Here is a 16,608-nt window from a genome sequence, read left to right on the forward strand (position 1 = left end):
GTGACTCCATCCTCCATCATCAAATCCGCTTCACTCATGTCTGTGATGACTTGTATCTTTTCAGAATCAGTAGCAACTCCGTTCTCGTTAATGATGTGGCCCAAGAACCTGACGCTTCGCCTAAAAAAATGGCATTTCTTCGGTGCCAACTTAAGCCCATGTCCTCTCAACCGCTTAAAGACCATTTCGAGTCTGTTCAGGGCTTCCTCTTCATTTGGGGCAAAGACCAAAACATCGTCAAGGTAGCACAGCAGGGTCAAGAAGTTTTGGTCTCCAAAGACACTCATCATGAGGCGCATGAAACTCGCCGGGCTGTTGCACAGGCCTTGGGGTAGTCGGTTGAACTCATGGAGGCCTACTGGTGTAGTGAAGGCAGTAAACTTCTTGTCCTGTTCATGCATGGGGACATTGTAGAACCCCGATGTCAAGTCCATGTCGCTGAATATGGTATTTCCCCCTAACGCAGCCAAACAGTCAGCTTGGTGGGGTACTGGGTGGGCATCCTTCACTGTGCGAGCATTAAGCCACCGGTAGTCCACACAGATGCGTAGCTCTCCATTTTTTTTCCAAACCAGTACTAATGGCGAAGCCCACTCACTTGATGACTTGCGTATGATGTTCTTCTCTTCCATCTCAGAGAGGACTTCTCTTAGTTTCTGGTATTGGCTTGGTGGGACACGGCGGTATGCTAGACGGAAGGGGCGCTCATCAGTCAGATGAATCCGGTGGACAAAGTCTTTGGCCAGGCCACAGTCCAGCTTGTCCTTGGAGAACACATCTCCATGCCGCTGTATGAGTTCCACAAGCTGGTTCTTCCAATACAGGGACACTTCACAAGAGTTGATGTCTATATCGTTCAATCCAAGACCGGCAAGCTTGTCCTGAAGGGTGGTAGTTACAGAGGTATCAGGGACATGGTCAGTGCTTACTCTTACGCTTTGGCCTTGTGCTTTTAGCTCTGTGTCGGTGACATGGTCCACTCCGAGCTCGAAGTCTTCAAGTGCCACACATGGTGAAACATCAGCTAACTTCATATTCCTCCTCAGTGTTACAGGCTTGTCACTTGGGTTCACGACCTTCACAGGAACCCACCTGTCTCCACTCATTGATGACACAGTTCTCCCTACCATGATGCTTTTCCGGTTTGAGTGGGACTTTGAAGGTTCCACCAGTATGGTACTTCCCTCTGAGATAGGAGCCTTTCCAGGAAGCTTTCCCCACACTATGTGCTCCTGTTTGGGCATCAGCGTCACTGCATTGGTAAGTTTCACAGTCCCAATGACGTCTGGGATAGTGTCACCTTTCCATCTTGTTATGCCCGAGAGCATGCTCAAGAACTGTTCGATGCCTGGTTCACCAGTGGAGTCAGCTTTACTCATCACGCGCCAATAGCTGGGATTTTGCTTGAATTGGCGTAGCAGGTGTTTCAGCACATTGGTGCCTACTATCATTTGGTCACGCTGACCTGGCACGACTAATGTGGGCACGATTGCTTCTTGTCCATAGATTTTCAACTTTAACTGATGAATGCACTTGGGCCGCACATGCACACCACCACAACCCACCAGAAAGATGTCTTCGCTGGACTGAGCATTCTCTGAGAGCAACCCTGCCTTGTGGAGCTCCTCTTCTGCTTCTTCGCTCATTGTACAAGCCATTGAGCCTGTGTCTAGCATTGCGTGCAGTGCAACTTGGTCATCAACCAGCACATCAGTGTAGAATAGATCATCTGCTTTCTCGAGCTTGTGTATATTCTGAAAAATCATGACACTGCCATTCGGTGCAGTCTTGCAGCTCTCTTCATATATTGAACGCGAGTCTTCTTCAGTTTTGAGGGTCTGACATAACACACTCACACTTTTCCCTCCGTAGTGTGAGCGACTTAGTTTCCCTGGTTAGGTGTGTGGTTCTCTGCTTGGGTTTGCCGTGGTACAGCTCGTGTGCAATCTCTCCTTGCGTGGCCAGGTTCCAGGCACCCGAAGCACCTGTTCTCTTTCATGCAGTGTTCACGTGTGATGTGAGTCTTGTCACCACATACACGGCAAGAAGTGGGGCGTGTCCACGGGGTCGGCCGTTGGACAGGTGAAGCTGCTCTGGCCATGATGCCTTCCAGCATGCTCAGTACTCGTTCTAAGGCCCCTGCTTCTGAAGAGGTGACTGCACTCACCTTTGGCTGTGTAGGAGGTTCTTGAACTCCAGCCCTCATTGCAGTCAGCTCTTCAACTACAGGTAAACAGGTAGTGGCAGCTGCTGTCACCATTTTGAACTTCTCTGCTTTAATGGGCCTCCTCCTTGCCTGGTGCTCCCTCTGGTGTTCATCGATAGCCTCTTGCACTTCCACGGCTGACCATTTGCTGATAGGCTTACACCGGAACACACTGGAGAGTTCTGGGTTGGGGCAGTTCCTGATGAACATCATAGCAATTTGCGCTGACATGGTCTCCCTCTTTTCTCCACTTTTCCCCAGATACCGGTCAGCATGCTCAGCTGCTGCATTGAGCCGGACCCAGTAATCTACTGGGTTCTCATTTGCATCGGGATGTGTAGAATAGAAGTCAGCCATCGGTAAGCTGGACATGGGAGAATCACTGAAGTATCTTCTGAGTATGTCGTATACCACTTCAGGGTGTGTGCTGACATCGGCACTACTCTTCAGCCCCACTTTAACGATACTCTTAGCTCGTCCCAAAAGGTGACTGAGGATTTCATCGGCCTGCTCTGAGGTTGGACAGTTATTTTTATGCAGGTAAGTATCCATCACCTCTATCCACTCTTGTACTGTGTATTTGTCAGAGCCATCTCCTCTAAACATCACTGGTTCCTTGACAGCTGCTTTTACCATGATGTTTAGTCGAGACATATCAACTGGGGAAGGCATGGGCTCGAGTGGAGGGGAAGTCATGGGAGGTGGTGAATGGAGCCCCAGTGGCAAAGCGAATGGAATGGTGGAGTGGGGAGTCATGGGGGGTGGGCAATTGAGTTTGGGGGTACTTGTTTGGTTGGCTAATATGCGACTCACAACAGTGTTACCAATGTGGGTTCCCAGCTCCCCTAAGAGGTCACGCAGTTGTGCCAGAGTGTCATTATCAGCAGTGGCGGGAGTGGAAAACATCTGCCTTGCTACAGGCGTACCATTATCTATACTCTGAGGGCTGCTAATGCCTGGCGTCCTAGTTTGCTCTGCATTCCCTGGTTGCAAACACCCTCTACCCATCCCAAATCGTGTAAAATCCATTATAATTAAAACACAATGAATATGGTGGAATATAACAGTCGAAATGTGATGTTAAAATAATATTTAACTGTACAGGGACACTGTATTTGAGGAAAAATAATAATAAATTGTGGAAAAACACAGCCACAAATAAACGGATCCTTCCTGCTTGCTGTACGATACGCTTACTTGCTCACAGCATAACCTCGGCGATCTGCAGCGGCTGATCTGAAGAATCCGGGTCACGGCACCATTTGTAACCGATGTCTTTCTGCGTTGTGTCTTGTATCTTCCAGTGAGGCACACACAGGAGTCGAGTACTAGAGGTTTATTCTTTCCAAAGGAGACAAAACAACACGGGCGTCACACACAATCCGGGATATCACTCTCCACTCAGCTCCGTGCATCAGCGCTCACTCACGCTAGACACATATATCCTGTGACTTTCAATAAATACATGTAAGGAATAAATTATAAAAATGTAAACAAAGCATAAAATGATCTCAAATAAATTAATTAAATAAAAAGACAGTATATTAAATATATACACTAATAAAGGAAATAAAATATAATAGAGAATTGTCATTTTCCTCACACTCATTTTACATATTTTACCATAAACAAAGACACATAACAGGCATACCTTTCCAAAGGAGACAAAACAACACGGGCGTCACACACAATCCGGGATATCACTCTCCACTCTACAAAACAAAGGAAGCAAACAATTGACCACACATACCGGATAAAACAACCGCATTTGAAATATCAAGGCGGGAAAAAACTAAGCTACCACCGGCTCAAGCTAGGTTACGAGTTAATCAAAATCCACCCTTCCAACAGTTCAATTAAATTGTCTAAAGCACCAGAGTTTCTCCCGCATGCCTAAAAGCACGTCACAAAGCAGTGTGAACCACCACAGCCGTTCAAGGGCAACAAACAAGGGGTTAACATAAAAATCTAACGGAGAGAGACACAAACGGAACTCACCAGCTCCGTGCATCAGCGCTCACTGACGCTAGACACACAGGTGCAACGCCAAACCACTCCCCCGGGAAACAAAAGGCATGCCATACGGAACAACGAAATCAACTTACAACTAGGAACCAATATTTGGTGGAGTTCACAATAAAAAAGGTATGAACAATGATAAAAAAATAACACAAAATAAAATTAAATTTAGCTCGGCTACACAGCAACACCGGTGAGTGCGTGACCACGTCGGTGGCACATCAAGGGCACTCGTGATTTCGTTGACCACGTCGGTGTTCAACATGAAAGTTCACAATACTTGCTGCAACAACACCGGTGAGTGCGTGACCACGTCGGTGGCACATCAAGGGCACTCGTGAGTTCGTTGACCACATCGGTGGTTCAACGCGAAAGCACTCAGGTCACGCAGCGACCCCGGAGAGTGAATCGACCACGGCAGTTGGTACAGCACGAAAGCACTCGTGGCTCGCTGCGTAACAGCTGCAGAGTGCTCTAAATTTTAATTGATCTCGCTGAGGTATTTCAAGTCAACTGCTTTTACGTGATTCATCGATCTCGCTGACGGTTTTAAGCTTATCGTTTTACGGTATGTATGATTGACTCTTAATATGTCGTATATTGGGTATGCCTTTTATCTTCCAGAAGCAGTATAGATCCTTGTCCACTTCTTCTACGCGGGTATGTATGGTCTCATTACCTCCTTTCGCTATTCTATTTTTGGGGTCGGCTCCGCCCCTGCCAGTCCCGGCAGGACATGCCGAGTTATCACCTATTTCCGGCGTAGGCCTACGTCCTCTCTTTTGGGGAAGGCTCCGCCCCTGCTAGTCCTGGCAGGATACGCCGAGTCCGCACGTCACCCTGGATCAGTGACGGGGCTCATGCCAAAGATTTACCATGCAAAATATTCCCATGTCGTTATTTAAATAAATCCTGTTCATACTTATCAGTGATCGAGTCTTTATGGGAGAAATGTAAGCTTGCTGGTAGTTCTACCAGGAGGACTCAAATCACGCGCGGCTGGCCACCAATCACCAGCTACCAATCACCTGCCTACACCTGCTCTATAAAGAGTAGTCTAACATATGTCTTTGCTGCTCAGGTCTTCGTTCGACGCACCTCCATCCACCCCACCACCACCAGGTCGGCCTCAGTCTACTTGTCCAGGGGAAGGCTCCGCCCCTGCTAGTCCTGGCAGGATACGCCGAGTCCGCACGTCACCCTGGATCAGTGACGGGGCTCATGCCAAAGATTTACCATGCAAAATATTCCCATGTCGTTATTTAAATAAATCCTGTTCATACTTATCAGTGATCGAGTCTTTATGGGAGAACTATGATTCACGGTTATAACAAAACAATTTCACCCAACGTTTCTGTCAGAACAAAGTTTCCACTATAGCAACAATTCACCTCCTACTTCTTCAAAAATTATAGCGGAAAATATTATATAATTATATTTGATATAAAATGTAGGTGTGCTTGAGCAGCCCTAAAAATAGTCTGAAATCGCCACTGCTCCCACTTGATGTCAACATCTTTTTCAGTGTTGAAATGAGATCCATAACTGCCAGGTGGGCGGAGAGGCTGAGTGGGTGAGGCTATATTGTGTGTCCACAATCTTAATATAAACCTGTTGGTCGACAACAGGTGTGCATACACGAAGGCTACGTGGACCCACAACTATGGCAGGTAAGCCATGATTGTCATAAAACTACCTTTTTTCAAAGTTTTCGAAGTAATACGAATGATAACTGTCGCCAAAGTTTTTGGGCCTTCTAAAGTGGTTGTTTTATACTGTAGTATTGAAATGGAAAATTACTAAATCCTCACCTCAAACAGAATTAACTATGTTAACTCTGTTTTGGGACCTCAGATTGCATAACAATTTACGCGGTGTTGTTCATATTAACATGTTGCTGCTTGTGTGGGCTTTATTAATAAAACTATCAGTAGGAAGCCTGTTTCTGGTAGAACTACATTTACAATGTTTTACCTTTGGACAAAAGTAATGGGCCTACGATACGAAATAGTGTTATTTTACACTGCTACGCGTTGTCAAAATATTTACCAGGAATGAAATTCGATCTATAGGTATAGTTTTATCTGGAGAGGCTTATTTGGGTGGCTACAGTGTGACAACAATTAGGTGGAGTAGATAAAACCTGTTGGTCTGCATGCATGAAACACGTCATTAAAGAGAATATTTCTAACCAATGAAAAACAACGCAAGACAAAGGAAGTTGGTGAGGTCAAAACAAAGCAGATTCAAATTGGTTTATAATGCATCTGAACAAATGTACATAGCCCAAGCTGACCCAGAACTATGGCAGGTAAGCCGTGTTTGTCATAAAACTATCTTGGGACTTTGTAACATTTTGGTGCACCCTATTACGCTACTGTAGCCTATGATATTATAGTCACATTGGTTTCATAATAATGGAGAATGATCAGTGTCAGAGTTTTTTTGTAGAGTAAATTGGTCGGGCTATACTATGCTATTGTAATGGAAAACTACAAACTGTAAAGTTCAGATCCACTTGTGTTCTGTAGATTCCTGATATCTTCAGGGTCTGTGTATGTCCACAACAAACACTTTAACGACCAGTCCGTGTCGACACAACGTCGGCATCGACCGTTAAAGCAAATCAACTCTTAGACATGTTGCTTTAACAAGACCAAACTCGTGTTAACACGTAATATTTAGATTTAGATTAGACACGTTAATGTCGGGTAGATAATCACACATCAAACCTCTCATTTTGACGGTTTAAAGGTCCCATGGCATGCGACTTTGTGAATGCTTTAATATAGATATTAGTGGGCCCCAAACACAGTATTTGAAGACGTTCCCGAAATTCAGCCGTGGTGCAGAATTACAGCCACTATGAGCCGGTCGTACATTGAGCTTTCCCCAGATGCGCCGTTTTGGTGTCTGTAGCTTTAATGCAAATGCGGAGGAGAGAGGAGGGTCAAGGAGGAGGGTTTGGGTGTGGCCCTGAGCAGCTTGCAGCCACAAAAAACGTTGGTGCGGAGGGATGGCGGAGGGATGATGTGTTTGTGATGCGGTTGCGGATAAAATAATATTACATCCGCGCATCACTCTCTCTCTCTCTCAGACACACAAACGCGCGCGTGCGTGTAAGGCAGTTTATTCCACTTGAAGCACCAGGCTCGATATCAAACACTGCATTAGGCCTTTAATAAGAAGTAGAGGAGAGTAAGAAGAGAGGAGGCTCATGTGAGAAAACAAGGAACCTGAACCAAGTTACACTCACGACCAACGGAGTCGTTCATTTTGATCTTTGTATTTAGGCCTGCTGACAGATCTTTGAACAAATATACTCCACATGAGAGCTCCACTGCAACTCACAATCCAAAGTAATACCCAAGAATTTGAATTGAATTGTTTCAGACCTAAGAAGGATCCCTTCTGAATTTCTGCAGAGTTTCCGACCCAGTTATCAAAGGTCTCCTGGTTGACCTTCATGATCATGACGTGTTCAGTGATGAGGAAAATAAGGCTGTGATTCAGGACCAGACAAACACAACAGACCGGGCACGGGAAAGGGGAGAATCCAAGTCGGATAATGATCGATAGCATGAAGAAGAGGGACAGACACTTTTGCATCACCCTGAGTCTAATCTCTTCTGATTGTGTGGGTGAGTTGTAACTAGGAATGGGTTTTCTCAATAAGCCCTGCCCACTTTATTTCGACAGGGCCTAACCCAAACCAGAGCAACGGCTTCTTTATCCTTTCGTCTCCTGAGGACCAACCCTTAATTATTGTCGTTCGGGGATATTTGTTTAGACTGGCATATCCAAAGCCGATCTCCGACTAAAAACCAGTTCTGTGGCTGCTATAACAAAAATAATGCATGAGTCATATTTGCAGTACAAGTATGGCCTGTATGGTATTAGAGCAAAAAGAAGCCATTACTCTTTCAGGAGTGGCAGTAATCCAGTTCAAGCCCCGCTTAGAATGTTATGAAGAGTCTGTGCTGAGACTCGAAAAATGCCGTGTACATTTGAAGTCCATGCAACTTGATTTGCCAATTTGCACAGAACTATGATTCATGGTTATAACCAAACAATTTCACCCAACGTTTCAACAATTCACCTCCTACTCACTCCTAATTATAGTGGAAAATATTACATGATATAATTGTATTTGATATAAAATGTAGGTGTGCTTGAGCAGCCCTAAAAATAGTCTGAAATCGCCACTGCTCCTACTTGTTGTCAACATCTTTATCAGTGTTGAAATGAGATCCATAACTGCCAGGTAGGCGGAGAGGCTGAGTGGGTGAGGCTACATTGTGTGTCCAAAATCTTAATATAAACCTGTTGGTCGGCATCAGGTGTGCATACACGAAGGCTACGTGGACCCACAGCTATGGCAGGTAAAACTACCTTTTTTCCAAGTTTTCGACGTAATAATAATAATAATAATTAATTCATTTTCTATAGCGCTTTTCAATGACCCAAAGACGCTTACAAAATAAAACACGAAGAGGGAGATGACAATCAGGGGGGACAAGCGGAAGACAGCACGATAGAGAACAGAAGCAAGGTGGAGTGTGATAATAGATAGGGAAAGGGATAAGGGTGGTTATGGGTAGGGGAGGTCATAGGCTTGGGAAAAGAGGTCCGTTTTTAAACGGGATTTGAATATGGGAAGCGTGGGAGAGTCGCGGACAGGTTGGGGGAGAGAGTTCCAGAGTCGGGGTGCTGTTCGTGAGAAGGCTCTGTCACCAAAGGTTTTAAGTTTGGATCGTCGGACAGTCAGAGTGAGAGTGGAGGAGGATCTGAGGGTTCGGGAGGGGCAATGGGGAGTAATACGAATGATAACTGTCGCCAACGTTTTTGGGCCTTCTAAAGTTGTTGGTCTGTACTGTAGAATTGAAATGGAAAATTACAAAACATACACTCAGTTCAGAATCACTGTCCTTGTGTTCTGTAGACTTCTGATGTAACTTCCCTCCTGTATTCTACGTTCATCCCCTCACCTCATCGCATGATTTAACTATGTTAACTCTGTTTTGGGACTTTTCAGATTGCATAACATTTTACGCGGTGTTGTTCATATAAACATGTTGCTGCTTGTGTTGGCTTTATTAATACAACTATCAGTAGGAAGCCTGTTTCTGGTAGAACTACCTTTACAATGTTTTACCTTTGGACAAAAGTAATGGGCCTACGATATGAAATAGTGTTATTTTATACTGCTATGCGATGTCAAAATATTTACCAGGAAGGAAATTCGATCTATAACTGTGGTATAGTTTTATCTGGAGAGGCTTATTTGGGTGGCTACAGTGTGACAACAATTAGGTGGAGTAGACAAAACCTGTTGGTCTGCATGCATGAAACACGTCATGAAAGAATATTCTAACCAATGAAAAACAACGCAAGATAAAGGAAGTAGGTGAGGTCAAAACAAAGCAGATTCAAATTGGTTTATAATGCATCTGAACAAAGTCCCGTAGCCCACGCCGACCCAGAACTATGGCAGGTAAGCCGTGTTTGTCATAAAACTATCTTGGGACTTTGTAACATTTTGGTGCACCCTACTACACTACTGTAGACTATGATATTATATGCACATTGGTTTCATAATAATGGAGAATGATCAGTGTCAGAGTTTTTTTGTAGATTAAATTGGTCGGGCTATACTATGCTATTGTAATGGAAAATTACAAACTGTGTAAAGTTCATATCCACTTGTGTTCTGTAGATTCCTGATATCTTCAGGGTCTGTGTATGTCCACAACAAACACTTTAACGACCAGTCCGCGTTGATACGACGTCGGCATTGACCATTAAAGCGAATAAACTTTTAGATATGTTGCTGAAAAACAACTACGAGTGGCTGTAAAAGCTCAATGTGCCAGTCGCACATTGAGCTTTCCCCAAATGCGCCGTTTCGGTGTCTGTAGCTTTAATGCAAATGAGGAGGAGAGAGGAGGGTCAAGGAGGAGGGTGGGGGTGTGGCCCTGAGCAGCTTGCAGCCACGGTACCATGCGCTCTGTTTACAGTGGATGTATCGCAATGGCGAGGCACAAACAGCCTTTAGCCGTGTTCTGTAAATATTCTAGAACACACGGGAGTCCTGGAGCACTAAATCTAAATAATATCATATTATACATAGATATCTATATCATATAATCTATATTATCACGGCCAAAAGCTGTGTTAATCTCCAGACGATATTATGAATCTCAAACGAATGTGTCGGGTTCTTCCACGTCCACATCAATCTGAAGTAGACTGAACCACGACATTGAGGAGAAAGGGATTGTTGCCTGCAGTTGTCTCGCAACGGAGCCTCGCTGCCGAGGGACCGCGGACCGCCTCGGCAGCGGTCAGTGCTTAGGCACCACCGCCTCCTGCAGCGCCGAGGCGGTGGTCCCTCGGCAGCGGGAAGCGGGGCTCAAGCGGAAGACATTCGTGGGCAACAATCCCTTTCTCCTCCATGTCGGGGTTCATGTACTTCAGGGAGTCAAAGCCAAAGTCCCTTTCCCCCAATTCCTTCTCAACCATGGCTGAGATAACCCCCACTACGAGTCTCGTTGTGGAAATACCAGAGTCCGACGTGTTATGCGCCATAACACCAACAGCAGAACGGTTATCCAAATAACTAGGAAGTGTACAACACTTGCGTTACAGTCCTGGAGCTCTATATCTAAATAATATCATATAATACCTAGATATCTATATCCTATAATACATATTATCAGAAGCTGTGTGCGCCTCCAGACGTTATTTGAATAACAAATGACTGCATCGGGTTCTCCGACGTCTCCAGTTCTTCCACTTTCACATCAACCTGAAGTAGACTGAACCTCACACTTCCCGCTGCCCGCCGCGGTGGTGCCCCGCGGCAACCGGCAGCATTCAGCATGTCGCAGTTCATGTACTTCAGGGAGTCAAGGCCAAAGTTTCTTTCCCCCAAATCCTTCTGAACCATGGCTGAGATGACCCCCACTACAGTCTCGTTGTGGAAATACAAGAGACGTCAAAGAACCGATGTGTTATGCGCCATAATACCAACAGCAAACACTTGCGTTACACTGTGTGTAATCACACACACACCATGTGGCGCTCGCACGGTCGTAGCTCATCGTCTTATTGGCGGGCCAAATTCTCTGGGCGGACAAGGCAGAGAGGGGAGGTAGCTTGTTCCCTTATGACAACATATGGGACCACATTCCAAATCAGTGCACCTGAGCTTCCAATTTTTCAAAGGCGAGCAGGACACCTAGTGCTTGTTTTACACCGATAGCCAGTTTTAGCCACTGGGGGACGATCGGCTGGCTAGGGGAACTCATATTAATGTTAGAAAACCTCATGAAGTGAGATTTTCATGCCATGGGACCTTTAACGTGTTAATAGGCGACACAGCCAACTAGTTGTTCCATTCTTATTTAATATGGTTTTTAGAAACATTACAGCATTAAGCCAACAATTTATCTCTACTTGTCAAAGCTGGTTGGATTGTTTCCTCATGGTCCCCGCTGTACATTTAAATTGGCTTCTTCTAAACCCAAGGCTGTTGTTTAATCGTTTCCTCGACGGTCAGTGTTGCCAGATTGAGCGGGTACATACAATTTGGGCTGGTTTTGAAAAAAACTGGCATGATTATTATAATATTTTTTTACAAAAATCAATCAATACCAATAGACGTGAGGTTGAGTTGACCTTTCGATTCTACCCAATAGAGTTAGTATTAGGGGTGGGGGATGGGCATCTGTCCAATAGTAATTAGGGGCGGTATTTAGGGAGGGCCATCAGACCTGTCTCTCAAACCTCTGCACCAGTCTTAAGGAGATTTGATTAATGATGTATTAGTGGAGCTGGCGTGGACTGTACATTGTTCTGCCGTTTATGTCCTTTAAGGTAAGAGGATTTCAAGTTGAATTTCTACTTAAATAAAGATAATTAGGTTTGTAGCCTCACCTTAACCCCTCAAAACCATTTCTAAAGTGGTAATATCTACATTTTGGTTGACTTGTACATCATCTCGAATAGGTCGAACTTGACCTGCCTGTGTGTGGCATGTGTTTTTTTCCAGCCAGAGACTATAAAGCAAGCTCCCCAGGGCCGGATCTGTCTGATAAGCAGCTCCAGGATGTTGCAAAAACTCTGGGACAGGAGTGGGAGCAGGCGGCCATCCACCTGGGGCTGAAGAACGAAGATCTGGACGAGATCAAGAACGAAGAGATAGCTGAGTTCATGCGGAAATACAAGATGTTGCAGCGGTGGAAATCCCGAAGACCACAAGGAAAGACCACAGCACAGGACCTGCTGAGAGGTCTGGAAGACCTGGAGGACCTACCGGTCGAGACTCGTCGGTTGTTGACGGGTAACGTACTTCACCCACACACAGGGGTGGGGCGGGGGGTATTTTAGATGTGGTTCCGTAGTGTATATGGCTTTATTTAGTGGGAGTCTTTGTAATATATGTTTGTAGTTTAGCCTAACCCAGCCACTTCAGGGGGCATGCCAGCTCAACTAGGTGCCGGTCCCAAGCCTGGATTAAAGGGGAGGGTTGGCATCAGGGTTTGTGTGTGTGTGTGTGTGTGTGTGTGTTTGGGGGGGGCTTGACCCATTTCTTCCCCAGGGCCCTTCGTTAAGTTGCTCCGTTTCGTAAAGGTACACTTTTTGGAAGTATTTAATGTGTCCGCTCTCCCTGATTCCCGTTAACTCATTGCATGGCTTAAGGTACGTGGTTTTAAAGAGTTGCACAGTTGGTATACACATTCAAGAGACAGAAAAGACTGAATAGGTGTGCGTTGTTGAATGTGTTGGGCCGGTCTGGTCCAAAATGCCCGGGCCGATTCTTTTTGTCCCAGTCCGCCCCTGCTGTCATTACCTATAGTGACGCGTCTGGTTGTCACTATTATGCTCACTATTGAGTTTTTTGCCAATCCCGCACTTGTGGTCAATCTTTGTAAAGGTTATGATTGTAAATGCATTTGGCCTTCTGCATTCTTGTCTGTACTTGTGTTCTTGGGTCTTTGTGATACGTCATCTTTTGCGGACCAAGGACCATGCCAATACACAAGTTAGCATTTTGCAATGAACGGTCAAAAGTTATCTTGACACGCCCATTTTACCCAGGGTGCACCAGCTGGTATCTTGTAGGAACTTGGCAGCACAGATTTAATTTTAAGCGGCATGTTCTTTTACAATTATCGTATGCATTCCAATTGATTTTGGCATGTCTGACATGTCATGACATTCAGAACATGTCAGGAATCAATCTGCTGGTCTCATGACGTCAGGCAGTAGGGAACAGGGGAGTTTGTCCATGTCACAGCAGCCTCAGCTCGAACTGTGGGAGAGAGAGCACAGGTTACAGAGCACACAACAGCATTTGTATTTTGCTATTCGCAGCATGTGACAAATACCAGAGCTAGTATGTAAATATAAGAATATGTATACATCCCACAGAATTCCACAGTCTGCTTTAACAGATCCTCTCAATGGCTCAACAAGGAGCTCTCCACTCACTTAAAGTGGAGGCTGTCGTCTGGAGCGTCAAAGTAAGAGAAGTGGTCTGACGGTACATACAGATGTTTCAGCAGCACCAACAGGACTTTAAAAATGCACACAACTGCCACTATTCCAACAGTATCAATAACGGAAGGGGAATGACAAGAGTACTGTTCTCTACAGAAAACAGGCTCTTCTGACCTTCTAACTCTGTGGCCATCTCCTCTCCCGTTATGTGTAATAAATACATCATTTTTTCTCCGAAACAAACTTGACAGAACCAATATCAATATAGTCTCCTCCCCCCCGGTACACCTAGGGGTCAGCCTCTCTTCCAACATAGATAAAGCTTATGTGTCAAAGCTGGTTAGCCAGATGAGGCTCACTAACACATGCTCTCTTGACCCACTCCTAACGCACAAGAGTCCGCAACCTGGGTGTGATACTGGTCAGAAAACTGTCCCTCGAGGCACACATCAAGAACATCACCAGAGTTAACTTCTTCAACCTCAGGAACAAAACCATCACCTGTTGAGCCGACCTGCCAGCGTCTCATCAATGCCTTCATCCCGTCTGGACAACTGCAATGCCCTCCTTGTGGGGAATCTGCTGCAAGAAAAATGACATTGTGTGGCAGTGTTGTGGTGTTTTCTGGTTGTGGAACACACTTCCTCAGAGAGGTGGACCCAGTGCTGAAGGAAGCCCCGCCCCTATCGGAGGCATAGTTGCGTCTAGGATCATGACGTGAATCGCTTGAAAAGGCGGTCACTGGGGTTGGCGGGCTGTGAATACCTCGGGGGCTGCTTGCAGTCCTAGTTGTTGTTGTTGTTATTATTATTATTATTATTATTATCATTATCATTATAAACGCAGGGAGCGAGGGAGCAAAGAGGGAGAGGGCGGTTCTTAGTTGTTTAGTTTCATAACCTTGCTCTCTTCTGCTCTTTCTACTCTCTCTTTAGAACTGTCAAATCTAATAACAGCTGGTATTTAAGATAAATCTACACCAACAATTCATTCTGATTCCTTGTCTTACAAAATAACATTAAATATTACGATAACTGCACCAGACAGCCAATTGTACAATGTCACCCAAAATCTTAGATATTGTCCTCTATATGTACTTCATGTAGGCTGTGAATTAAGATGAACACACAGAAGTTTAGGTGATGTTGAGGAATCAGTTTGGTTTTTTGTGGCATCTTGAACCAACACTACCACCACTAGTGGTCATCTGAGTATAGTTGTAACGTTTTGTTTTTCTGCCATTTTCCATTTCTCTTGATTTGTCTTTCAGAACTTGAATGGATTCGCTCTGATTTAGTCTACATGTTGTCGGACGACGATGTCATCAATCTCCTGCGTTACCTTAGGAAGATGGATGTGTTGAATGACGAGGAGGAGAAGACTGTAGAGGGGAAGACGACCAGAAAAGACAAAGCACGTTGTCTCATTGAAACAGTGATGGAGAAAGGGGAGAGAGCGAGTAGCCTGATGGTTGATTATCTGCCGGAGTGGCCCCCTCTAGTATGGTATCTGGGTCTGACCCCAACGTCTGCTCAGAGCAGTGAGTTGTGATTTTGAGTGTATTTTTTAAAGAATTTATCAATTATTTTCTCAGAAATTATAAATGCAGAGATTATTTAGCACAGAAAAAAGCTTAATTTATTTAATTTTCCTTTTTCTCTTCATTTGTCTTTCAGAACTTAGAAAGATTCACCGTAAATTCTTCCAAATGTTATCGGACAACGAGGTCGTCGATGTCCTGCAGTACCTTAGGAAGATAAATGTGTTGAATGACGAGGGGAAGACGACCAGAAAAGACAAAGGACGTTTTCTCATTGAAACGGTGATGAAGAAAGGGGAGGGAGCATGTAGCCTGATGGTTGATTATCTGACGGAGAGGAACCCTGAACTATGCTCAGCCCTGGGTCTGACCCCAACTTCTGATCGAATCAGTGAGTTTAACATGTTTTTAAAGTTCCCTTAACATGTGCATTAAGTTTTTCAGCAACTAATTTGCTGAAGTTTCGGTATCATCAAAGTAATTGCTGTTAAGCGTAATGCAAGACTTCACCTGTAGGGGCCCAGAATCACATATAAACTGTGTGTGTGTGTGTGTGTGTGTGTGTGTGTGTGTGTGTGTGTGTGTGTGTGTGTGTGTGTGTGTGTGTGTGTGTGTGTGTGTGTGTGTGTGTGTGTGTGTGTGTGTGTGTGTGTGTGTCCACTCTGATCAGTGAGTTTAACATATTTCATTTGGTTTTGTGTCTATCACAAATTTACATACGTTTTGGTGTCAATCAAAGTAATTGCTGTTAAGCGTAATGCAAGACTCCACCTACAGGGGCCCAATCACATATAAATGGCGTGTGTGTGTGTGTGTGTGTGTGTGTGTGTGTGTGTGTGTGTGTGTGTGTGTGTGTGTGTGTGTGTGTGTGTGTGTGTGTGTGAGTGAAAGCCCCGCCCCTATCGGAGACATAGTTGCGTCTAGGATCATGACGTGAATCGCTTGATAAGGGATTGGCGGTGGGCAGGATGTGAATACCTCGGGGGCTGCCTTATTATTACTAGAGTTTCTGACCTCTAGTTGTAATTAAATCCATAGCAATAATGTGGAAACCCCAGTCGATAATGTAACACATTTCTGAGCGCATAATATAATAATATTTTGCCTATAATGTTACAACGTATAACATTTTGGTTCACCTATTACATGATGAAGCAAGCACAATAATTGTCCACTTATAAGCCGTTTTCACACATTTTTGCTGCATTTGTATATCAGTAGATTCGACCCTGAGGGTGATTGTTCAATGGAAAGTGTAGGATACTATGCATGCAAATCAATTATTCAATAGCTTTTACAGTTATTCAGTGCTGAAAAGTGCATTGACATTTTAAAATGC

The 16,608-nt window shown here is 44.7% G+C and overlaps 2 protein-coding genes across 2 annotated transcripts in view; both read left to right on the forward strand.

Moving 5' to 3' along the window:
* The window catches only part of LOC130405754 (uncharacterized), a 164,063-nt gene that overhangs the window by 50,008 nt on the left and 97,447 nt on the right, over window positions 1-16,608 (forward strand). The window lies entirely within an intron of this gene.
* Window positions 5,818-15,737, forward strand: LOC130405771 (uncharacterized). Its single transcript, XM_056610970.1, has 4 exons — window positions 5,818-7,866; window positions 12,279-12,569; window positions 15,000-15,269; window positions 15,406-15,737. The coding sequence occupies exons 1-4, from the start codon at window positions 7,794-7,796 to the stop codon at window positions 15,690-15,692; spliced, it is 921 nt and encodes a 306-aa protein (XP_056466945.1). The 5' UTR covers window positions 5,818-7,793; the 3' UTR covers window positions 15,693-15,737.

The sequence above is a fragment of the Gadus chalcogrammus genome, chromosome 16 (assembly GCF_026213295.1).
Source record: "Gadus chalcogrammus isolate NIFS_2021 chromosome 16, NIFS_Gcha_1.0, whole genome shotgun sequence".
Classification (NCBI taxonomy): Eukaryota; Metazoa; Chordata; class Actinopteri; order Gadiformes; family Gadidae; genus Gadus; species Gadus chalcogrammus.